Source organism: Antennarius striatus, chromosome 15, assembly GCF_040054535.1.
Source record: "Antennarius striatus isolate MH-2024 chromosome 15, ASM4005453v1, whole genome shotgun sequence".
Classification (NCBI taxonomy): Eukaryota; Metazoa; Chordata; class Actinopteri; order Lophiiformes; family Antennariidae; genus Antennarius; species Antennarius striatus.
The window spans coordinates 12,425,027-12,450,000 of NC_090790.1; the positions used below are offsets into that span (position 1 = coordinate 12,425,027).

At 40.8% G+C, this 24,974-nt stretch overlaps 1 protein-coding gene across 1 annotated transcript in view; it reads left to right on the plus strand.

The window, feature by feature from the left end:
• bmpr1bb (bone morphogenetic protein receptor, type IBb) overlaps positions 1 to 24,974 on the plus strand; it is a 45,871-nt gene that overhangs the window by 8,151 nt on the left and 12,746 nt on the right. The window contains exon 4 of the mRNA XM_068334920.1: positions 22,587 to 22,911. Within this exon, the coding sequence (XP_068191021.1) occupies positions 22,830 to 22,911 (82 nt within the window). The 5' untranslated portion in view covers positions 22,587 to 22,829. The remainder of the gene's footprint in view (positions 1 to 22,586; positions 22,912 to 24,974) is intronic.

The window sequence follows — 24,974 nt, forward strand, 5'->3', positions numbered from 1 at the left end:
AATTAAGCTGTAAGCGACCTTGGGTGGATCGTTCCATGGCGGTATATGTGGGTGGGAAAGAAAAACCTTGTATGTGAAAATGGCTGGAACTCTGAAAGTTTTCAAAGCGGGGCACAATATTTCATTATACATACCTGGACAACTGAGGGCATGGAAAAAAAAAAAGAAAGAAACACTCAGTGTGTGCACATCCACACACACACATGCATGCTCTCAACAGCTGGGCTGGTTGGAGAAATCATAAGAATAATGTTAGCTAAATAGAGCAGAGTCGACTTCCAACCAGCAGAGCCAACGCGTGTCAGCTTCAGAAGTATGCAGAACTCTGGTCATCAATCACAGACAGGAGGCCCTCCGTGTGTGTGTATGTTTGTGTATATGTGTGTGTGTGTGTGTGTGTGTGTGTGTGTGTGCGCGCGTGCGTGCGTGCGTGCGTGCGTGTGTGTGGACAAGCTGGTGGCGGCTGTGTTCCCAGATCAACCCACAGCGTCCTGAGTTTTTTTGGGACTCATCCAAGGTCTTCTAGCATCACATCAAACAAACATCAGCCAAAGAGTCAAAGCTAATGGACTCCTCTTGTCAGTGAGGTCTGTTGGCAGCTTTCATTTTGATCATCCTCGGTGCTGTTTTATGATGTTTCAGTCTCGGATCAGGAAAGATCTCTCTGGGAATATTCACATGGTGTTTTGCCCATGTATTGGTAAGGGTTTAACTGCAGGCAGTAAATTAGGCTAAACCCCCCCCCCCCAAAAAAAAAAAAACAGAGCAAAAGGAGACAAACAATCCTGAGGGGGCAGGCTGGAGTTGAACCCCTGTTATTGAGCCTTCACTGGGGTTCAGGAGGACAAGTAGGGATTGAGGGATATAAGATGGGGTTGGAGGAAGACTCCGACAAGTCATGAAGGTTTCTCCCATGAAATCTTGGCCACATTTCCATTGCGTAGTAAAAATTTGATTTTGACAAGGCCCACAACTCTCGTCCAGCTCTCCTTTCATCCTCTCATCACCTGTTTAAGACAAGATATTCTACACGTCCTCAATATGGTGACTGCAATTATACAAAGTCAGATGTTTGAGTGTGGCAGCCATTAATTTCTGCTGTGCAGATACTTTTCACATGACCTTTTGCCACCTGTTTGGAACTCATTTGCCAGTAGAAATGCAAAAAAGGAAAGATAGTATTCCTCTAAAATTCACCAATTTACAAATGGTATTGCAGAAACTCTGTGATTATTGCTAAGATATGACATGACTAGAATGAGTCCAACTTTTTTGCCAAGTTTAACTGCACCTTTCTGCATTGTGACTGATTTGTAGTAAAGAGACATGATAGAGGTATTTATTTAAATCTAAATCTCAGCAAGAAAAGGAATACAGTACAAGCTATATCCAGATTGTTGACACCAATGTTCAAATTTGATAAATTGGTGTTGGCACTGTTTGCCTTTTGAAGCATGAGTTAGACTCCCTTTGAGGAACGTGATCATACAGTCCTCAAGCCCTTTTTGGATCTACTGTTTCAGTTGATATGTTTCTATAGGAACCTAAGCAGCCCACAGACACAGATAATACTGTACGCAGTACAAATAGAGATCATCATCCTGATGTTCTCAACCCCCCGTGAGTTGAATGGATGCCTCACTGAGTCCAATCGTTTCTCCACCAACTGTCTGTCTATATTAGACACAGGGTGGTGGGACAGCTGTCTCTGTACTTCATCTTGGTCATTGTGTGCATGCACAAAAATGTATGTGTGTATTTGCAATAGATCAGGCATGAAGAATTAATGTTATATGCCTTGTTTAGCTATGTATGTCATCTCGCTGCTCAAGTCTCTGATCTTGACATCGGACCCACAAGAGGAATCATCACCGAGGAATTCTTCAGGTTTTGACTGCTGAGCTGTCCAGTGAGGGCACAGTTTTAAAAGAAGAAAACATTAAACACTTATGTGACACAAATACACCAACTCATTATCTAGAGAAATAAATAAATGTATATTGTCAGTAGCGCAATGATAAAATTCCCTCCGGTGGTAAACTGTCAATAAAATTACAATACATAATTTCCTGCTTGAGAATGAATGAACCGTTATGGTTTCATGTTGAGGCCAAGAGGCACAAATGATTGTCATAAACAATAATAATGAGAATATAATTACTCGCTGTCGCTGTCTTACACGCAGAGCCTTCAGATAGAACTTCAAAACTGCTGATTAGCATCTGCTGAAAGATGACACAGTGCTGTGTAAGATCATCCTGACATTTCAGTGACACTTAGCCCAGTTGTCAGTCATCGCTAAACAGTTTAGAAGAGGCATTCCTGATGCGGTATCTTCACCCTAATAAGGATCACATGCTAATATAGGATTAATAGTCATTCATTTTCTTGGGGATGAGATGATTAGTAATTGTCTTGTGTTTAATCACTTATCCAAGGTTTGCGTTGGAGCCGACGGTCAGGAGACGGGGTGCACCCTGGGTAAGAGATCACAAACAGACTGACAAACTCCCACTCATGTAGTCATAGCTACAAGTGTCCAAGTCAGAGAAGAGGAAGCCAGAGAACACAGAGAGAACCCACACAGACACGGGGAGAACAGACAAACTCTGCACAGAAAGGGGCCCAGGTGGAATTGACCCAACTGACTGTGGGTAGCGCTGTTGCCTCTCGCTGTGAGGAAATAGCACTACCCACTACGCCACTGGGCTGCCCATGCAATTAGAATAAGAGATGAAATTATTTCAGCTCTGCACTGCAGCAATAAGATGAAGCTGAATGGAACCGGAGGTTCTCAATGGGAGCCTGTGGAGTGTGAGGAAACGGCCATCTATCACTGACTGACACTTCTAATTCTGGTTGGTCTCTTTCTCTCTCTCTCTTTCTCTTTCTTGGAAGAATTTAAATAACACAGCAATGTGAACTACTTAATAAAAAATAGTCCGTCTACAACATGTTACTCCAAAAATAAAAGCATTACACAAACGGGTCACTGGGGAGCCTTCAGTTAGGAGAGGAATCCTTTCCTCTGGCAAACCAGAATTAAGACTCTGCCTCTGTTACACATGTACCGTCCTTTATCTGTGAACCCCTTAATCCACCACAGCTGTGACACTGTAAATACAATTAACCCCAGTAATTGTGCGATGTTGACTTTGGGATGTGTACACTTTCTCACTGAGTGTCGGCAGCCCCCCCCCCCCGCTCTCTGAGGATGACATCATGGGTTTCGGGTTGCCCTCTGCAGCTTTGATTCCCAGCGGGCCGGTCCGTTCTGAGCCGGGGGCCTGAAGAGCGGATCCATGCTGTGAACTGACACTCTTTCTTTTTCCGCACTCCCCACCTTAAGCTTTTGCTTCTGCTGCTCAGATGCATACACCAGTCGCCTGACCTCCCCGCCACCTCCCTCTGAGCTCAGAGGTTGTTATTGGCTCAGTTATGATGTGTTGACAGACGAGGCAGATGTGTGTTCCCCTCGTGGAGATTTTTTTTTCAGTTTTATTTTCAAAATTGAAAGGTTCTGGAATTACTTGAGTAAAGACAATAATTTGGCTTCATAGGGATCTACTAGTTTTAAGAAGGCTTCTATGTTTCAGATTTGATATTAATTAAGGAGAATCTGTTTCGTGTATGATTTTTTTTCAAAAGTTTCAATGAATTTTTTTTTAGTGTTTTTTTTTTAGGAGGGACCCATTCTGTTTGGGTCTACTCACTTTTTCTTCCCGTTTTCAGAAAAGGAGGCTAACAATTGCTATGTATGTCAGTCTAGGTATAATTTTCATATATGTCAAACACAATGATTGAGGCAAGTCGACAGAAATAAACAGACAAAAAAAGGTTAATGCCCATGTTTGTTCTGTGATTGTTTAAACCCCAGGAAAGGAGTGCAGTGAGGCAGGAATTCTTTGATCAGGATCATTCCTGGAAACACATCCAATGTCACCTGAAATGTACATTCACCAAGCTTACTGTGGTCTCAAAGATTTTCTTTTCCAGGCAGAGCATGTTGTCCCAGTTCACCTCAATAAGGGTCAGTTGTTCTGTTATTTTTAGTCATGGTCGCCTGTATAGTCAACCAGAACACTGAGCTGTCAGACAAGCAGCATGGCCTTCCTTTGTATACTAATCTGCCTGTTCCATAAAGTAAACTAAACAATAAACCGAGGTTCCTTTTAGTCTCATTTTCACATGATTTGACCTAATTTCAGGTGAGTTTTTTTTGTGGAAAACTTATGTTAGAAAGTTGTTGCTTTGCCAGAGTTCCATAAACATTAATCTGATGGAAAAGAGATGATTTTACTGCTCTTTTGTGTGCTCTCATAGTAATTGACTATTAAACACAGAAAAAAAATAATAATAGTGATATAGACCTACATATGTGCTTAAACCGTTTGCATTAGTCTTGCTGGATGAGTTTAAATGAACTTTATGGGGCTACTTAAACAAAGTCTAATTTATTAGGCTAATACAAGTCAGGTGTTGGTCTTAAATCCCCTTTTCTTAGGGTGCTTTATGGAACAGACCTATGGTGAAGGCAGCTCCAGATCAGCTGAGACACAAACACACAGACACAGACACAGACACACACACACACACACACACACACACACACACACACACACACACACACACACACACACACACACACACACACACACACACACACACACACACACACACACACACACACACACACACACACACACACACACACACACACACACCTTTTTTCTGCCTAGTGGTTTTATGTCAAAATGCTATGGATACAAGCCAAAGGCTCCTTTACTTTCCTGCCTGACAAGGAATCTAGAAAGTTCTGGAAATCACGTGGCTGCAAGAGAGAAAGCCATCTAAAACTGTAGGACCGCACACACTTAAACAGAAGGTCTGAAGGAATGGATTTTTTTTGTAATCCTGTATTGATCCTTTCTCGACAGGCTGTCCTGTGAGCTGACACTCTGCCATACCTACAGGCCCTCAGCCTCACTGGTTTCCTCACCACACCTAACAATAGTAACTGTGCTTGTACAGCTACTTAGAGTTGGTATTGGAGGTGCAGATTCTTGCTTTGTTTCCTAAACCTACGAGTTTCTTCTTCATCAAGGACCCAGTGTCAATATAATCACATCAGAAAGGCAATCGGCAATTTCTAGTGCCTATTTCTTCATTCGGCTAATAATAATTTCAGCTCAACAACTATGCAGGTTTTGGTTGGCTGAGAGAACAGGATGTAAATGCTCCATTTTAACATGTTGCCATATGCATAGTTTTTGGACTGGCTAGCAAAACCTCATGAGGCTCATGAGGCCAAGTTTTTACCCAAAGTGTTTTCCACAGACGTTTGACAAAACTATTCTATTCTCTTGGGGGGTCTGATGGGTACCAGAGAAGAGTACAAATAGGGTAAAAGGCGGGTACAAGTTACCAGTTTATTGCAGAGCTAAGATTTAGAGTCCATAAAACATTCAAGTTCGCACTCATACCTGCAGAAAACTGCATAAAGGTGCAGATGTAGAGAGAGGTCGCTGGCAGATGTGTGAGAGAGCACTGAATGATTTCCTAAACACCTCCTACGTACTTGTCGAGTCAGACAGAATCATGTTGGGAGCGGTGCTTGAACGTGCTGTGAAAAGCAACTGTCAACACCTCATGGAGTCGGTGTCAAAGCACATTGAATAGGAAATATAGAGGGTAACTCTTATTTGGAAATCTTCGGATGTAATAAATGAGGCATTCATATTGTGTAAACTTGTGGTATGAAAGGACTTAAACTGTATTTTGCAGGAGGATCAACTAAAGACACAGAAATGCTGCTATTGATCAGTACAGGACTAGAAGCTCTCCGAATGGACGCTCTCCGAGCAGAGCAGATGGAGAAAAAATAATGTAAAGAGGAAAACAGTAGTGGTTTTATGAAATGACTTTCCAATATTGTGAACAAAGACTGGTGTAATGAATTTATAATCTTAATATGTACTGTGCACAACCATGTTTTTTTTACAATAAAAAATACACCATATCGTCATGTGTTTATCCAAGTCATAGATTTAGCTTTTAGCTATTTTAGCTATTAAAAACAATTCAATTTACAATTCATCATCATATCTTTATGTCACTAAATCAAACTCCTATCTGATAGAAAATATTAAAGCAGCATGGCATCAGTCTTAAATCAAAGGAAAAGTAAAACAAGGCAGTCAGAGTCTACAACATCCTGCGACATTTTTGTGCCTCTGGCTTCCTGAAAATGTCGCTATGTGTTTTGTGATTATATCTCATCAGGTTTCAAAAAATGTCGCTATTTGTTTTGTGATTATATCTCACTAGGTTCAAAAAATGTCGCTATTAGTTTTGTAATTATATTTCACCAGGTTTGAGAGATGTGTACCTAAAAAGGTATAAAGTGATAATTTGACTTTGACCTAGTTTTTCAAGGTCAAGGTTGTGATCTAATTCTCATCCTCTTGCCTCCCTGAATATAACGCCTTTTGTTTCGTCTTTCTATCTTATACGGCTCCTGACATATGTGCAAAAAAAATGTACAAAAGTTGAAAATTGACCTTGATCTAGTTTTGTCTAGCTCAAGGTCAATATCTCATCTTTATCCCTTCTGCTGCCCGAGTAATCTGCTTTTTCTTTCATTTTTCTATCTGCAACAATTGTGAAGATATTTGGTGGATGGACAGACTGATGGACGAATACTGATGTAAAAAAAAAAATAATTAAAAAATACACTAAGGGTATACTTAACTTCATTACTGAGTGTGTTGACATAAGAGCTTGTGAAGTCAACCAGTAACCAACACAGTAATCCAGATGGGTTGGACTCAGCTAGGCGTTGCTGTCACGTTATAGAAGCTTTGCGTGATAAAGTGTTCAATTAACAAAAAACGTCTTCATGCTGCGGTAAAATACATAGTAAATAATTTGTGACAGCTCCTTGTTTAAAACACCCGCTAGACATCTCACCTTATTATTACCTCCTAAAATTGACATGCCAATGCCCGCAAAGTTGTGTGCTGTCTTTGGCACGTTAGCTTGCTTCATTAGGGAACGTTAATTTGGTGTACTAGCAGACGCAGTCTCAAATACTGATCTTGTAGCGTTTGAAGTCAGTGCTGCCGGCAGTCATGCTTTTCTACTATTATAGTTTCATCAGCATGAATCCTTTGATTAATTTTCTCCAGCTGGCAGATGGCTATCCATCAATTTACACACAAATTGATGATAGATGTACAAAACCAACCAGTGTCAGGTATAAGGAGATATGACTCACATAAATGAAGACGACAGTTTGACTTTATGTCAGATCAAGTGGGAAAGAACCCCAAATAGTGTTTCCATTGTTAACCTGCATAATTTTATTTGAACTCCCCAGCATCTTGTTTCAAATCAAAGATTTTCATGATTTCATGATGAAAGTTTTGACATTTTTATGGTATTGCTACTTTTGTTCATTGTTTGAAGTCCCATGCCTTTTTAGTAAGTGTAGCATTGAATTGTAGGGAAGTTATATATGTATTATATGCAATTTCCTCTGGGATTAATAAAGTATCTATCTATCTATCTATCTATCTATCTATCTATCTATCTATCTATCTATCTATCTATCTATCTATCTATCTATCTATCTATCTATCTATCTATCTATCTATCTATCTATCTATCTATCTATCTATCTATCTATCTATCTATCTATCTATATTTAATTTTGGATAGGCTATCACAGATTTAATGGTAGATGCAGCCTGCTTTGCAGAAACACCTGTCTGTTGGGCAACAGTTACTCAAAAATCCTCATCCGTCACTTTGAAGAACTGAGCCAGTAGCCTCGTTCACCATCTGCATGCACCACCACTTCACAGATACAGTACATGTATGAAGGAGAGCATGAAGGATTTTTAGTCTCGCAATATAAGGAAGTGAAACATGTAAGACAATGGCTGATAACTGATGAATATACCTCTAAATATCTGTGCTGTGTATCATTGTGCAGAGTAACATATAGAGTGAGACAATGGCTGGAGTGTGACTGTAAGAGTCAGTTGAAACGTGTGGTTACATTCCCGCTTTGTTCTATGAGATCACAGTTGTGGCAGATGCAGGGTAGACTGGGAGCAGCTGTTTTTCTCTCTGTTCTCCAGTTACAGACGCTGGCACTGCCTGCACTCTGGGGATGGGCACAGGGGCACGTTGTTGATTCTTAATACTGTTTGTTCTCCGAGGGTGGGCACAAAGAGTCCTCAGACTCGACAGCGCTCCGCCAGTATTCCTGGCATCGGAAAAGAGGGATGTGGCCGAAGGTGTCAAACAGAGTGGGATTGGTGACAAGATATAAGACGCAGCTGGTCCCACTCTCACAGGACCCTTGGCGCCATTTATTGCCCTGACCGTGGAGGCTGCAGTTAATTCTGAGTATAAATGGAAAATTGAGTGATTCACTGTTCTTGTCAGTGAGTAAAATCAGATTCAGATAGGAATGAGATTAAAGTTGCTGAAATTTGCAAATACAAAGAAGATAACAGGTTTTTTTTAAAGTCAATTTTAAACCAAGAGAAATGCTGAGATAATACCTGGCAAATGTGGTATAAGAAGGATTTTAATGAAAGTTGAATTACAAGAATGAGAATGAGAGTAATACTTATGAAAATTTCACCTGTTGGACTTAGTCCACAGAATTACAATTTTTTACTAAAAAAAGAGTCCTGATGAAGTAGCAATAGAACTTTAAACATACCTTGAAGTATTACTAATTGGATTGTGTGGAGATGATTACAAGTGCAGTCGGAAGGGTTTGAGTTTCAACCATGACTGTATTTAATGTTCCTTTTCTGACGACTGAAGTCAACGCCTTGAACCTGGATTATTTCCAGTAGTAGCTCCATTGTGTGACAGATTATGATACTTGATTGATTTCCTTGGGTAACTAATGATTTTACGGTCTCTGTTACGACAAATCTTCAATTCTACATTTAATTTATTCAGTAAACTCAGGTCCCATTTAAAGTTTTTTCAACATCGTTAAGATAAGAAAACCAAGCTAATTCTATTTGTTTTAGTTTTCTAAATTCAGAAGATAATAATTTACTTTTATAAACCTAGAACATTTTGCTTAAATTTGGCCATTGATCAGACAGTTTTGACAGCAACAGGGCTATTTTATATAAACCCGTGTGTCAGAGTCTTTTTAGAGCCAGTTTACTTTGAGTGGCTTGTCCTGCTCTGGACAATCAATACAAAGTCCTATCAGCAGCAGGAAGTTGGTCACCACAAGCATTTCCATTATAGAAACATCCTCAGAAATAGAAAGAAAAGAAAATTCTAAAATTTGTTTAAAAAAATCTTCTTTGTTAAAGTGTTTGTATTGATGCAGGGTTATGAATTAATGCTGTTTCAGAACAAGCTAAAACATGAAGAAACAAACAAGATCACTAACAAGATCAACATGGACCTGCTGCGTGTGGAGACTTGACAGCGTGCAGTGACTAATTTTAGGAAAAGGATTCACAACATTCGTAATGGAAGCAGTGTTCCTACATGACCTGAAGAACACTTTGTTATTTATCTACCGCATTTGCCATGAGTTATTGGCAAACACATACAGAAATAGCTAATGATAGTCTGGCCTGGATGATCTGTCTGTCTGGGAGGCTCTGACGTTTTGTTTACTCAAACCCGCAGTTTCAGATTGGTCAATTAAGACTCATCCACGGCAGACGTCTGGCAACGTTTTCATTCAATTAGATCAGACATTAGATTGTATTCTAATTTGCAGTGTGTATTTTCTTGTCAGTGAAAAGCAGCCAAAGTATTTAAGTCACTTTTTAGAGCTTACCAAACTAACAAAGGTACAGTTTCAAAGATTTTGGGAAGTTACGTCAAACTCCAGGAATTATTTCAAACAGTGGCTCATTGATTAAGAAAGTTAAAAAAAAAGAGAGAGCCCGGCCGAGACAGTCTATTCTCTACAATTTTAGATTTGAGAATTATGTTTGTGGTCGCATCTGATGATGCTCGGCCATAGCTGGAGCCGCCTGGTGTTGTCTTCCTCCCTGTCAGCATTGTGAGGATGTCGACCACATTGATGCACACTTACGGTAAGTGAAGGAGTGATGTTTCAGAGATGGATAACATTTCCATTATTTATCGACTACTGTGCCTGCATGACACTGCCTTCAGATACATTAGCGGTAGGAGGAGATTTGACGGCCTGTCAAAAAGGAAAAAACAGGTTGAGAAGTGAAGACAGCAGACTTGAGACATTGCCGAGCGCCACAGTCCGATGAAGAGGCATCGATTGCAGCTCTGCTGTTCTGCGAGATGCTTCCTGTGTTTTCATTGTGCTATCATTGGAAGATCGCAAACAACAATGCCAAGGGAAGAGAATACTGATAGCTCCATATCTAATGAGCGCACATCTCCAGGGAGACAGAATAAGATGTACTGGAATGCCCAATAATCCAGTTGTTAATTGAGCGAGAGCAGTTAGACTAACAATACACTTTCGCACAACATGAATAAAATCTATTATACGGTAGAGTGTTTACATCCGCCAAGGATGAGCCATTCGACTGTATATGTTTCTGATTAGCTTTCCTGACTCAAGCTCCATGGAAATCAGTCCAGTAGTAGTTTGTCGAATTAAGGAAAATGTAAAGCATGTTAAAGATATTGAGGGAAAAGAAATAAAACCTCCTACACACTGAATTTAATTTCTTAATCCTTACATCTCTTCCTAAGTTCTCAAGTCGTAAATACTTGAATAACCTCTTAAATTTGTAATCACAAAGGCTAAAAAAGCATGTATCAGATCAAATGTTCAGGTCTGATTTAGGTGTTCATTTACTAATTAATATTGACTAGTATTAAACAAAGTTCCATTATAAAAGAAGCCCAGAGTAAATCCAGTTATTTATCTTTGTTTGCATTGGTTGGTCTGTTGGTTGATTGATTTATTTGATTGGTTTGTGTTTCCTTGCTTACCAACTGTGTCACTGAAAAACATTAACCCAATTTCGTATGTTTATTCACATTATTTACCACCAATTGTTCCTTTAATTTTGCTGACAATGACATATCATTTTTTCATCCATAATAATTTTTCTCATTATGTGCACAATGCGCTCTGTTTCCTGGTTTCCAGAGAGTATGTGCATGGACCCCGTGATTCTTCTGGTCAATTCCACACCCTGAACATGAATCATGTCTGAAGGGCTTCATAGTTGTTCCACAGATGTGAACAATTAGGACAAGCACTTGTGCACCATGTGCTTGCACTCCCTGGCTGACAGTCCATCACAAACACCAAACGTTTCCTGTTTCATCCCCACACTGAGGATATTAATATTTGAAATTAGACACATATTAAAGGATTTTATGAATGCTTTTACCTCAAAAAACAATGTGGTACCTAAAATAATAAATATACCGCTAGTCTACAGACATTTATTTTCATATGTGGAACAGGACTGTAAAATATGCATTACGACATCAAAGGATTCAGTGCACATTTTGTTTTCAAAGCTGCTCAGAGAAGAACATCATAAAACCAAAAAAAACAGGTGTCACTTTTACTCCGAAGTGTGTGTATTTTGTGTGGCTGAATACATTAAAGTGAATTGTGACTTTCCCCATTGACTTACATGTTAGTTCAAAGTCTCCTAATTACCTGTAATGGAAAAAGTCGCCTGATTGACAAAAGAGCTCTGGGTCAGCCAGCCAACCAATCAGAAAATAGTGTTTCTCTGCCAGGACTGCAAAGGCCCCTGGGTTTACCATCAGCCAGGAGAGCAGATGGTTTAACACTTACTCAAACCTGCATGGAAGAAAACAAGAAAGTCTCATCTGCTTTTGTTAGAGCTGAGGGATTAACAGAGGCAGCCTGCGGAGCAAAAGGAATTAAAGCAACAAGTTGGATTACTGTTCCAAAAATAAGAAATGGAATTTGCTGATTTATGTCCTCATGCGGTCAGCGTATCATTTCTGAGCTTCCACACCCGAGTCTCAGGCTTGACCTTCGCTTGTCTTCATACTCAAATTACTGACATTCAAACAATGAGGAACTCTGAACTGAATGATTCTGTTTCCCTGAGTCAAACTAAAAGACATCTGAATATCCGGCACAATGTCATTCCAGCAAATTGGCGATTTTCCTGTGGGTGTTCTCCATCCTGCACATTTCATACAGATGTTTTTAGATAAATGAAATGACAAAAACCCACCAGAGGGGATTATAACAACAGCACAACATTAGTTTACAAAAAGCAAGTCCCAAGAGGTGGAAGGACTAGAGAAGTTGTTTCACCCACCACCTTTGCCCAGGAGTTTACATTCTGCTTCAAACCAACTGTTTGGTGTCTTTTCCTTATCCCAAGTAATTGTTTATTTAAAATAGCTGTTTGATATGGGAGAATTGTTAAGAGTTTTCTCCTAATTAGACATGAGAGTGTTGCAAAGCAGCAGGATCTGACACCAAAACAGGGATAGCATTAAATTGGCGTTTGCAATCGACCATCTGCTGTTGCCTGCATTAGCTAACCCTTGTCTTCAGTGAATAACAGAAGGATCAACGGTGTTTTACCCAAAGTTGAGCAGATGAACGTCTGTATACGGGGATTTCACTGAGTTCTGAAAATCCACGTCTTCTCAATTTGAGGTATCCTCACAAAGTGCAGAGACGCTTCTCCCCTGGGAGGGTATGTGTGGATCTGCTGCAGAAGAACAGCAGTAACATCAGTTTAGATACAAGCCATCTGTATTTATCATTCATCATTCAGAGAGAGTGGCTTATAAAAGGAATAAAAGGTCACAGAGAGCAGAAAAATGCAGATGGAGTGGGTGGAAATGACACAAAAATCATGAGCTGTGATGGTGTTTGTTAGACTCAGTGCAGTCGGCAGGTTTTCCTTTTGTTTTACTTCTCTCTGGCTCTGTGACAGTAATGATGAGAGACTTTTGTACTTAATTTAACTTCATTTCTGGCATCTGCTTTGAAGGAATACAGTTCAGACTGTTCACTCTGTGTTTCTTTTTCTCCAGGTTACTCGATCGCTCTGCCCCTAACATTTCCTAACTTTTGTGTTCCTTGCAAGGCAATTTGTTTTTCAGCAGATTTTTAATGGTGAAACAAATGATTTAGTATCAAAATAAAGGCTCCTAGGGTGGTGCAGTGGGTAGAGCCATTACCTCACAGCAAGAAGGCTCTTTCCATGTCTGGTGGGTTCTCTACAGGTTCTCAGACTTCCCTCTGCCTCCAGAAACATGCAGCTTAGGTCAATGAGCCTGCACCAAACTGTCCGTAACTCAATAAGAGTGTGAGCATAAGTTGTCATTTGTGTTCCGCATGGCCCTGCAATGAGCTGATGTCTTATCCGGGGTGCACCTTGCCTTTACCCCATAGGCAGCTGGGATAGGCTTCGACAGACCTGTAACCTGTATGATGGATAAGGACCTGAGGATTAGATGATTGTGATCATCTTGTCTACCGATGGATGGATGGATGGATGGATGGATGGATGGATGGATGGAAGGAAGGAAAGAAGGAAGGAAGGAAGGAAGGAAGGAAAGAAGGAAGGAAGGAAGGAAGGAAGGAAGGAAGGAAGGAAGGAAGGAAGGAAGGAAGGAAGGAAGCAAGCAAGCAAGCAAGCAAGCAAGCAAGCCCTGGTCCTTCTGGCCGTCACCACTTTTCAGGCCTTTGAGACAAAACCTGAATAGATCAAATATCTTGGACTTGTCTTTGATGATTTTTATGCCTCATATTCAGCAACTGTTTGAAAAAATTTAAAGCTAAAAATTTTGGTTTTATTTTGGAATCAAGCATTACATTTTGCTGCCAAAAGGTAATGATGTTATACATACAGGAATCTTTGTAATACTTCTATGCATTGGGACTGGAGCGGCTTCATTGCTCCATTGCTTCCTGTCTGCCAGCACTTGGTTGTATGTCTAATGCACCTGTAGACTCTATTCTAAATTACATTCTTGGTCTGCTTCTATCTTATCTCTTGATTTACACCATTTGAAAAAGCACCAGAAATTATCATCAACCCTACCAGGACCTATTCTCAAGGTTTGTCTTTAACATCTGTACTGAATTTGGAAAAACAGCATGTTTTCTTTTTTAAATATTACCTTTGTAAATTATTATGTGGATCTTTCTGGTCAGGATTCAATTATAAAAGATATTTTGAGGTTATTATTTTTGTGGAAATTCAGTTAATAACAGAGAAAATGCAAGTGTTTTTCCTGCATTTAATAGTTTTATATAACTTTATAACCTCCAATCATGAGTCTAGACTTCTTCATTGTGTTAATCTGACTCTCCCTTACAGCTATAAGGAGAAAGCAAGGCAAAATTCATCTGTGATTATTTCCAGATGCGGTTTTAGACACGACCTGACAAAGTGACAACTTACAGGGCAGGTCAGTGAACCGCTGTAGCTGGTGAGCTACTGGCTACATGCTAGACTTGCTTTGAGTAACTCTCTGAACACTCATACACTTTTGAGTGGGATGAAAAAGAAACAAAACCAAAACATGAATGTTGGTGAAAATAGTTCTGTTGCTGGGTCCTTTCCACAGTTGGCACGTTTCGGTTTCAAACATATTTAAGATTAAAACATTTTTGTTTGACGCCCAGTTTGTTTCTCTAGTGTTCCTCCAGCTCAGCGTGGCTTTAGCCATTACAGATGGAAAACAATTCACTCGGCAAGAGGTTGATGGGCTTGATGTGTTTGCTCCAGTATGGAAATAGGACAACAGCTGTGAGATTCACACTTGTTGACTGCACTGTGGTTCCGTGTCCAGAAAACACTTCATTTCATTTACTCATTCGGGCTTTTATTTAATTTGATGTGTACAATGTCACCTTTCTATTGACTTCAACTGCCGTATCTGGGTGTGTCCCTATAGCCTCTTGGCACACATTCATTCTAATAAATGTAGATTTTAAAGCTCATGCAAATTTGCAAATTAAATGTTTTGGTAAAAGTCAATGCAGGGTTGAAATTTGGGGGGATTGCATTTTCAAGAAGGTAAGTATTAAGTGATAATGTGCATAAAATCTTTGAAGAGTGTACAATTTAATCAAAAAGACAAATCATCTTGTTTGTAACCAGTGAGGTGCATGCTGTATCACTGCTGCCTTAACACCACTCACAAACACACACAAAAGAGCTTTCAGCACTGAAGCCAGGGGAGGGGTGTGGGTGCACATGGAAAATATGCACGGAAGCCCCCCCCCCCCCCCCGCAGCCCCCTGCTGTCGCCCTGCACTCCCTCTCAATCACTCTGCAACAACACAGAGCAGGTAGTTTGACCAGAGGCAGGGGTCCGGCCCCTTCTATTAATTCCACTGAATTATAAAGCTGTAAAACCAAATGTATCCAAACACCATTAATCACAATGGCTAGGAGCTTCTAGTTCAATGAACGGATTCATTCTGAGGACATTTACGGCCAGCGACTCCAAACCCCACCTGTCTTTGTCTGCTAGTCCACATAGAGGTACATAAATAAAAAAGACCAACAGCTTATTTAGTGGTTAGCTACTTCATGCACGGTGAACTGAAAAGCATCCAGTGTGCAAAAGGAATAAAGCGCATATTTTTTATTTCTCCAGATATTCTGTTGTTTCTTGTGCAGTTTTGCTTATCTGTGAGCTTGAAATAATTTACCGTACTAATCAAATGAAAATAATTGAACCATAATATTATCTGTAATATAGTGTTGAGATGAAGTATTTTATTCTAAATCACTCAAATACGAGAAGAGCAAGGTTTCAGTTAATTGAACGTTGCATTTCATTTTCATTTGGCTGTCTTCACTTTACGTCATGTGGTTGTCATCCTTTCTATGTGACGGCCAGAAACCAATCTATAATGTAAGTTTCAAAACCCAGCATGTGATTTTTTTTTTACACATTATAATGTGCAGGATTGTATTTTTCTGTAATTTTCTCTTTTACCAGAAACCTTATGCCCTGTCATTATCACAAGACAGAGAAAATTGTTGCAAGAGCTGGAGATTTACACTTTCCAGTTTATATCATCTTTGACAGATTTGACAAAAACCATGTCGTCTAAGCTCCTCTCTTCATTAAACATTTCCCCCAGCCTCGCTGCAACATTCCTGCACGCGCTCAGTGCACACAGACAATTAGTGCTTGTTAGTGAACATGCGATCGGGTTAATACACCACTATTTTCCAATAATTACAGCCTTCTCTGAATCTCAGAAGAAACAAGCAGTCTGGGTAACTTGCTTCATGTTTTAGACATCTTTACTCCCCCTTAAATTTAGTACTTCCTCCTCCTCTCTGTGTTAAACTGACATTTAAAGAACAACTAAATTATTACCTCTGCTCATCCTCTCAAACAAACGGACACATGTATGCATTCCAATGTTTTGAAAATTTTTTCCACATCCCTCAGCTTATGAATGTGCCGTTACGTCCCTCTCTGCGGGTTTTTAGCACTTCAGTGGCGAGCAGGACTAATTGGAGCAGGAGACAGGTGGAATCACTCTGTAGCGCTCCATCTTGTTAGTGGCAGGGTCACAGCTCACACTAGGCAATCTTTTTTGTTTTTGCAGTGTGAACACTGGAAGGAGGGCATGAACTTTTGACACACTTGCATATGGGGCCTCTAAGCAGCCTCCTAGACTCCACTTATCGTAGTTAACGTTGAGTTTATCTCTGTGACATCAGTTCAAAAACACAAATCTCCACAAGTATGATTTGCAAAAGAAGAAAAGTATGAGATATATGAAGTATGAGTCAAATAGTTCATTTGCCTTTCCATCCAATTATTTCTCTCTTATGTCTGCGTCGTTGTGTGTGGCATAAGGCAGCGGTTCGTTAACGGTGTGTCGGCATGAATGTGTCCACTGTGCGCAGACACGTTGTAGGTTAATGCAACCAGGCAGGTGTGAGGGTAACAGCCAGTTTCTTGACCCATTCTGTCTGCTTTGTCTGACTGTCGGAGGAACCCCTTAATTAGACCCTTTGCTTTGCATCTCTTCATTAAATGATCCTGGTTCACTTGGCAAAAGGAGTCTAGCTTTCCCAATTTCCTGTTGCACAAAGACCATGTTGAGAAAATCTCCTCTAATTTTTCTATTTGAATTGGGAGCACCTTATCCTTTTTTTTTTTCTCCCCGTTGAGAAATGACTAATTTGTATCTGGTATAATTTTTATTTTTCCCACACATTTGAAATTTTATATCACATAAATGCGTCTTTTGTGTCTAGAAACTTGTTTCTAAATGTCCGTCACTGCAGAAAACATCCAATGTAAAACCATGTTGCTGAACTGCAGCACATTATTGGCATAAATCCATAAATGCATTAAAGGGTATCAGTCCGTAAAGCTTTACTGAAATGCTGTTTCTCCTCAAAACATGTTCTTTATCCATGCAGAAATTCAGAATAATTAATTGTAAGTTTACCCACTTCTGCACAATGCTATTTTAACCAATTGTTGCCTTTGGCAGGTGCATGCGTGCCATGTCACTGCATTACCATTATGTAAGATGCCAGAGCAGAGAGATCAAGTGGCCAGAAAATGAATGGGAACAGAGCTGGGAAGGAATGAAGTTAACTAGAGCTCACTGGCAGCCATGCCTGCTGACAGAAACAAGGAGCTTTACTCAGAGGAGATTCAACGAGAGCCGACTCACTGATTTTTCTGTGAGAGGTAGAGAGAGATCGAGGAGAGAGAGGAGAGAGGGAGAGAGGGAGAGAGAGGAGAAGGATTTCATGCTGCTGTTCTTGGCTGGTGTGTGTCATTGCCTTGGCCATGGAAAATCACTTTCTTAACAGCACCTTCAGAGCATAACAGACACTACTTTATATGGAATCCAACTGTAAGGTTATGTGACTGCTTTTAACCACCGTGCCCACTGGTGAAATCCGAGCCACAGGTGTGTTTCAGGTGCAGCCACAGAAAGAGCCTTGTGCATTGTTGAAATTATAGCCTTTTAGATAGCTTTAGTGTTAATAGTCAAACATAAAGACATTACAATATTGTCCCTCCGAGCAATCCGATAAGCCTCTCTTGAGGAGGTTACATCAGCGGGTGAAAAGAAGGGGAAACCTGATCGGGTTCCTGGCAGCCAAACTGATATTATAGCTTCCACTTTTACAATGCTCGGTAGAATTTAAAGAATCATTTCAGGGTTATTTCATGAAGGACGGGATGATGTAAAAGCACATAAGATGGTGCTTTTATGTGGATTGTGTTACAAAGCAAACAAATAAAAACCTGATGATAAATCACTGACGGGCTTTGATTGTTAGAGTGACTACATCAGAAACTAAACCAGAATCCTCCCATTAACTTTACGGTTCATATTGTACTGGTCTGACTGTTTCAGCATGCCATGCCAGTTTGAACATTAGATGCCGGTTGTGTCATTACGTGTCCTGGGAGTGAGTGTGTGTGTGTATGTGTGTGCGCAGGCATGGCTGCGAAGCTCACATTAATTGCATCTGCAGAGCAACTTTGCAAAACTGTTTCACCAGCTGTGTGTTAGCCCCACGCTAACATTTACGGCATAAGCTGGTCATAATCTATCCTTTAGTCCAGAATCCTATTCAAGGATGACATGAAAGGAAGAACTCTGGCGGTTTTTAATTTTTTTTAAATTTATGCAATGAAGTATTTATCAGGCAAATTTAATTTGCTAGTTTAAACAAAAAAGACGTGACTTCAAGTTCCGAATTGTTCCTTAATATTTCATTCGGGGGTTCCTTTCCTCGAGCAGCTGGAAGCCGTGATAAGTGAACTATTGATGAGCATTACAAGTTTTGGTATTTACTGCCTAACACACCAAATGCCAAACAGAAATTGTGTGAAAACTTAATTATTACCTGCATACTTTGCATCTCTGTGCTTGTCTGAATGCTGTAAGTCAATCATCAACTTTTCTCGTTGTTTGGAGCAGGAATGTGAATTTACAAGCTTCCTTTCATCACGAGACTCAGATCCTGAATTGCAGTGATTTATTCTCACAGGACCATTTCACTTTCATTTTCGTCTGTGACTCAAGCTTATTGATCACAACCGTTCCAGAACACTGGTGGATATTTTCAGAAATATCCTGTCAAGGAAGAGAGAGAGAATGAGTGAGAGGCTATGACAGCATGATGGATGGAAGGAGGGGGGAGAGGTCGACTCTTGCTGTGACGGTCTTTTCCCTTCTCATGACATTTTTCTTCCCCCTCAGCATTCTCTGAAACTTTACAGCGTCAATCTCAGCGAAGCGATTTGGTCCCGCTATTGTGTAAATCTTGAATATTCATCAGGATCTTTCTTTGCATTGAAGACTGAAACTCTGCAGGGGTCTCTCAGTACCGTCATCATATATGACAGTTGTAGCTTTTGATATTGTCTGATTGTCCTGTGTGAACATGAATGCCTCATTTAAATACGCAAACTCTCCGTCGAGTTAGATCTAATGTTTATCCATCATAATGTTGTACTGTGATGTGTTCTTTTTATAATAAAAAAATTCTAATATACAGCATAAAAATGGGGCAAATTCTTTCTCAAATGTAAATTAAAAAACAGACACTCCACATTCCTACTAAAACAAGAATTTCAAACAAGTGAAACCAGGATATTTCAGTAATAATAAAAAGTTATGCTCCATGGTACCAAGCATATCACCGTTTTTTGCAACTTAAAAGGAGAGGGAGCAAATTTGGGTCTAGCGCGACGATGACGGTGTCACGCTTTCTCGTGTCTTGTATCACGACTCGTCCATCTGGTGCAGACAGCTGTGTTTCCACGGTTAATAAACTAAATTCTGTGACAGCACTTTAAACACTGAGCTGCTGAAAATCCTCCTAATTTCACAGCGCTGAGGACCAGTTTGGTCCTGACTGGAGCATCGCTCACGTTACGCATTCCATCTCTGCCCAGAGTAATTTCATCATCTGTGTTCTGTCATGGCTTTTTGCCTCACAGGTTAGCGGTTGATTTTTCATAGCCATCCATCCCACTCCTCTTGCTGCGCCATGAAAGGTGCGTTCACTCTCTCAAGGATCATTTCTGAAATAAAAAACGTGGCTCCTTTTCACGGTGCATTGCACTTCTTCTTCTATTATTATTGCAAGGTCTCTATTTCATAAGGAAATGTTTTCCTCATGAAATGGAGACACAATATTACAAACAATGAAGCTACATTAATTGATCTTGGACTGCTGGAGGGCAACCTCCCGTCCCTGTCTCTCTCAAATCAAAACTTAATGCCCAGTGCACTGTGGGGTTGGGGGGGTGGGGGCAGAACCGGAGAATAGATTCCAACACTGCTGACCCATTTATTCCAAAAACAGTTGCTCTGTGGATACACCCACTGAAAAACTTCAAGTTTCCTCAGGGCTCCTGTTTTTTGACCAGCTGAGGGTTTGTTTGAGACCTGCTGTGGATGAGTAGGCTTATATGAGCCAACACCTATGATGCGGAGGGAAACAGTGTACTTCTATGTCTTACAATTTTAACTGGGTCAACAGTAGTGGCATCAGTTGTAACCACTTTAAGGTATTTGTGACACTGAGGCAGAATAATCTGATACAACGGTCCACTGGCCAGATAAATCTGGATTATATCATCGGGCCTGTGCCACCAAAAGTTGAAGCTCTATTTTCACCAGTTAAATATTATTGAATATTGTTTCCTAAGCTGTGAAACAAGGTGAATCTTCTGTTTATACCAACATTTGAAATATATAAATTGATCAGATTACAACTGGAACAATGTTTCTGTGAATATTATTCAGAAACCAACAGAAAACTGACAGTTCTGTAGCCAACGAAATGCCAGTGGAGGAAAAGGGAGAGGATGTGAAGAGTTAATTCCACCGAACGCTGATCTTCCGACCAGTCTGCCCCACTTTCAACCCCTTGTGACCCCCGCCTCCGGAGATCCTCGTTCCCCTGGACTCCCCTTCCCTGTGGCCTGACTAGGCTGTCTGAGAACACGGGGTGGCTCCTTGCTGGGTGTCTGATGGAGCGCAGAAGAGGGTGCAAGGGGCACCGACCCCTTTATATTGCCCCCCTCCCCCCTACCATGCACCCGTGCTCCAGAATAGGCTTGCCTATTACATGCAATACACAGTAATGCACAAATGGGGAGTGACAGCTTTAGGGCCCGTGGAGCTCTGGAGTGGACAAGGTGCTTCTGGGGGCTGCTGTTCCCACCCAGTGAGTGTTTAAGAGAGAACAGGTGTGGGGTGGGGAACCCCATTTGGCTGTTGATGTTGTTTTGCCCTCCTTCATCACTGCTGTTAAAGCACCGGGACCCCCTTTCACCTCTTCTCAACCATTTGGAATGAATAAACATCGCTCTGGTGGAGGAAAAACTTTCAGTCACAAGGATCTTACATATCATAGGTGCTGCAGAAAGCTCGATATAATCTGTCTAATAGCTCACTTAATCCTCTTAACTTGTAACCCACATGAATCTTTCAGCAGTGGAATGTGTTTCCAAGTGTTATCAGTTTTTTTTTCTGTGGTATTACATGTTTTCAAATGTGTCTGTGTGTGTTGGATTAGGGTGAAGTCGCAAAGTTGTGGTGGTGCCTGGAGGTGTGAGCTCTAATCACCTCTAATCACCTGACGTGTGACGGCCTGATCCCTGCGGTTTTACCGAGTCTTTGGGTTTTCACCCTTTCACACTCTCACATGAGGAGCTCAGTGTGATCCAGATGACAACTGAACAGAAAGCTCAGACTCTTGGTTACAGATAGATGCCGTTAACTCAACACTTACAGTGTGCCTGCAGCTGTAGATCATTTAAATATAAATATGGACTTCCATCCATCTTCCATCTATTTAGCGCCTGCACGTCACGTCTCGTCACCATATCGTGGGGCTAAATTTAAAATTGAATTGTGGAATTACCTTGTTTTTGTCATTGTTTGATTTATTTATTACAATTGAAAAAAAAAATGTTTTACAAGAGCAATAAATGAAAGGCTATGAGCAGAGAGCAACTTCTCGGTTTCCCAGTAACAGAATGAAAGTTATTCTCTAAATTAATTCAGCTTTTGAGAAATGATATGAGGATGCCTGACAGAACCTGCCGTAGGTCTGTGTAGTAACTGTGCAGTTTTTGTAGAGTTAGGAAAACCTAACTTGACCTTTTCACGCCAACAACACTTTTTTTCTTTTCATGTTTTTTTTTTCTGGGTTCTCTGCCCTGCAGTATTTTGATACCTCATACTGACGCATGAGTATATGTACTTCTCTGAGTTGTTACTGCAGTTTGTGCCCCTTTTGGCATGCTGTGTGTTTGTATGCCTGAGGCAATAAGTCATCATGCTTTCACTGATGCCTTTCACACCTCATTCAACACCCTGTTGCTTCAATTCTGCTCTCCTTTCTCTATGAGTTATGAGAGAATCTGTAATGTCTGAGCGTGAATGAGAGACTGGCCGTGCATGGATTCAGATAGACTCAGCTGTTCCCTCAGCGGTGTGGCGGTCATAGAAAGGGCTGGACAAATAGCACAGTGAGAGAGCAACAAAGTAACACCCTCCTCCCCCCTCTTGTCTCCCCCCCTTTTCTTTCTGTGTCTGTGTCTCCCAGGCTGTCAGTGTGGAGTAGTTCTGGAGGCTGTGGGGTGTCTGTTTGCTGTGGGAAGTTCCTGAGAGACCGAAGTGGCAGTCTCTCCCAGAGAGGCATTTGGACAGAGAGATTTGGACCGGCAACCTTTCCTTGGAGGGTTATAAAAGTCAGCCTCGCACCTCTGCCTCTTTGCACGGGCGTGTTCGCTGTGGCTGCACCTCAGGGATTTGAAGGAGGCGGGCGACTGGGGTTGGTGCTGGCGGGATGGTGGTGGCGTTGCAGCCTCTGGAGTGGGCCTGGCACACCGTTCTCCTGCTAACTGGACTGGCATCACTGGGTTCTCATGGTGAGTACAGAGTTAGTCACTGGGAGGCTGCTGGGATTGTTTTTTGGCTCTCATAGCAATTAATGTGAATTTTTTTTTTTTTGGTGTTGGAGATGATTGAATTATCTTTGCTTAGTCTAAACTGGGCATTATGTTTTCATCTAATTTCTGCCATTCAGTATTTATGATAAGCAGATACCTCGAGAAACGGGTGTGTATTTATCTGCCCTGTCTTCTCCCTCCCCATCCCCCATCCTCACCCCCCAGTGGTGTTTTGTATTGTTAGAGGATGGACAGCCAGTTGTCTTTTATGATGGATGTCACCAGTGTCACGGTTCCCCGCCGGGTCGTTGACTGACTGTTGGACAAAACCAGCAATTATATTCACAAGTCATTAGATATCAGCTTTTTAGACGATTATGGATCAACAGAAAATGATTCCCTGAATCCATTGATCGAGAATACAACCTCTAGGTCCCAGTCCAAGATTTATGGTTTAATGGTTATAAATGTGGAAAAGCTTAACCTTTGCTGAAGTTTTCAGTTGTAACATTTTTTAAGAGCACACTTAAGTGGGAGACAGTTGCATAGATGCAGACGTGCGCACACACACACATACACACACACACACACACACACACACACACACACACACATTCATAGCAGCAGCATTGGTAAACAGTGTTATTAAGAGGCGGTCTGGAGAGTGTCACCATGTTAATGTTTACAGTAAATTGGTTTTAAATAATAGATAGTGTATGTGTGTGTGTGTGTGTGTGTGTGTGTGTGCGCGTGCTTTTCTTTTAATTAATAGTTTGTTTACAGTAAAGCGTCCATGGCCATGAATATTTAGATTACATGACACTTAAATCATAGTGTTGTTAATTTGCAGTTCTCATCTGATGTAAAGTCATGCTGTTGTTATATCACTAACAGTTATTAAACATTTTAGGATAATTCATTGGGATACTTTGTTAGCTTTTCTGTACGTGGCAAAATTTCGACAGAAGTGAAAATAAGTTACCAAGAAGAGGTCAAGCATAAATAATGTCACACTATACACTCAAAAAAAAAAAAAGGTTTTATCTGGAATCCTGGTACAAAGACATGCTTGACTGAAAGTGTGTCAAAAATCCAGACCGGCTGTAAATTCCCCACACTGAGTGGACTGTTCAGAGGTAGCTGCAACTTTCACAGTTTGTCACAAAATACCTCAGCCACTGATGAATTTTTCCTAGGGAATTTCCTTTATTCTGATGTGTGTAGACTGCAGTGCCTTATACTTCTCATCCAGTGAGTCTGAGGATCAGTGGCCACACACATAAAGACATAAAGATCAAGATGAGGAAGGTGTCAGAATCTTATCTACATCCAGTTTCATTCTCTGAAAAGAAGCAAAGCTTCTGCATCACAGGGGAAATGAAGCTTCATTTGAAATGGTTACGTTTCTGTCCACCTTCTTTCACCAATATTTGAGCAACCGCATTTTCTGTTTCCTCTGAGATCTGATCTTTTAAGCGTCCCTCAAATGAGTAAAACATGTGGGAGGTTGCCCATAAATCGAAGTCGCACAGTCAATTTACCACCTGTTTCTGTAGGCTGTTGAGGTTCACACAGAGTCGATGAGCCCCTGCCTTGTTCTTCCAGCAGGGCTGCTACGGAAACACAAAGAATTCAGTACATTTATCTGGTGATAATGCCTTTTATGACTGCTGAATGTTTCACATAATGTTAGTTCAGTTTTAGTATTTCTTACAACCAAATCTTGATTTTTTTTTATTCCATGGGGTGCCCACGAGAGCTCGATTTATCTTGACCCAATCCTCCCCTACAGTCTTTTTAAAAGGCAAACAAATTTCCTCTGGCCCTTCGGAATGTCACGTCTAATCAAAAAAAAATCTCCAATGAGTCGTTTTCAACCTACAAAGAGCGGTGTTTTCATTCTCAGCAATTTTCAAGTATCTGAAAATGTCAGCATGTCTCTGGAGGAGTGTCACTGTAGGAGCATTTGGAGGGGGGTTAAAGTTTGGTCGTGTTCAGCAAATGCCTCTCTTTTTGTAGCTCTGCTTTAGCTACATGAGTCT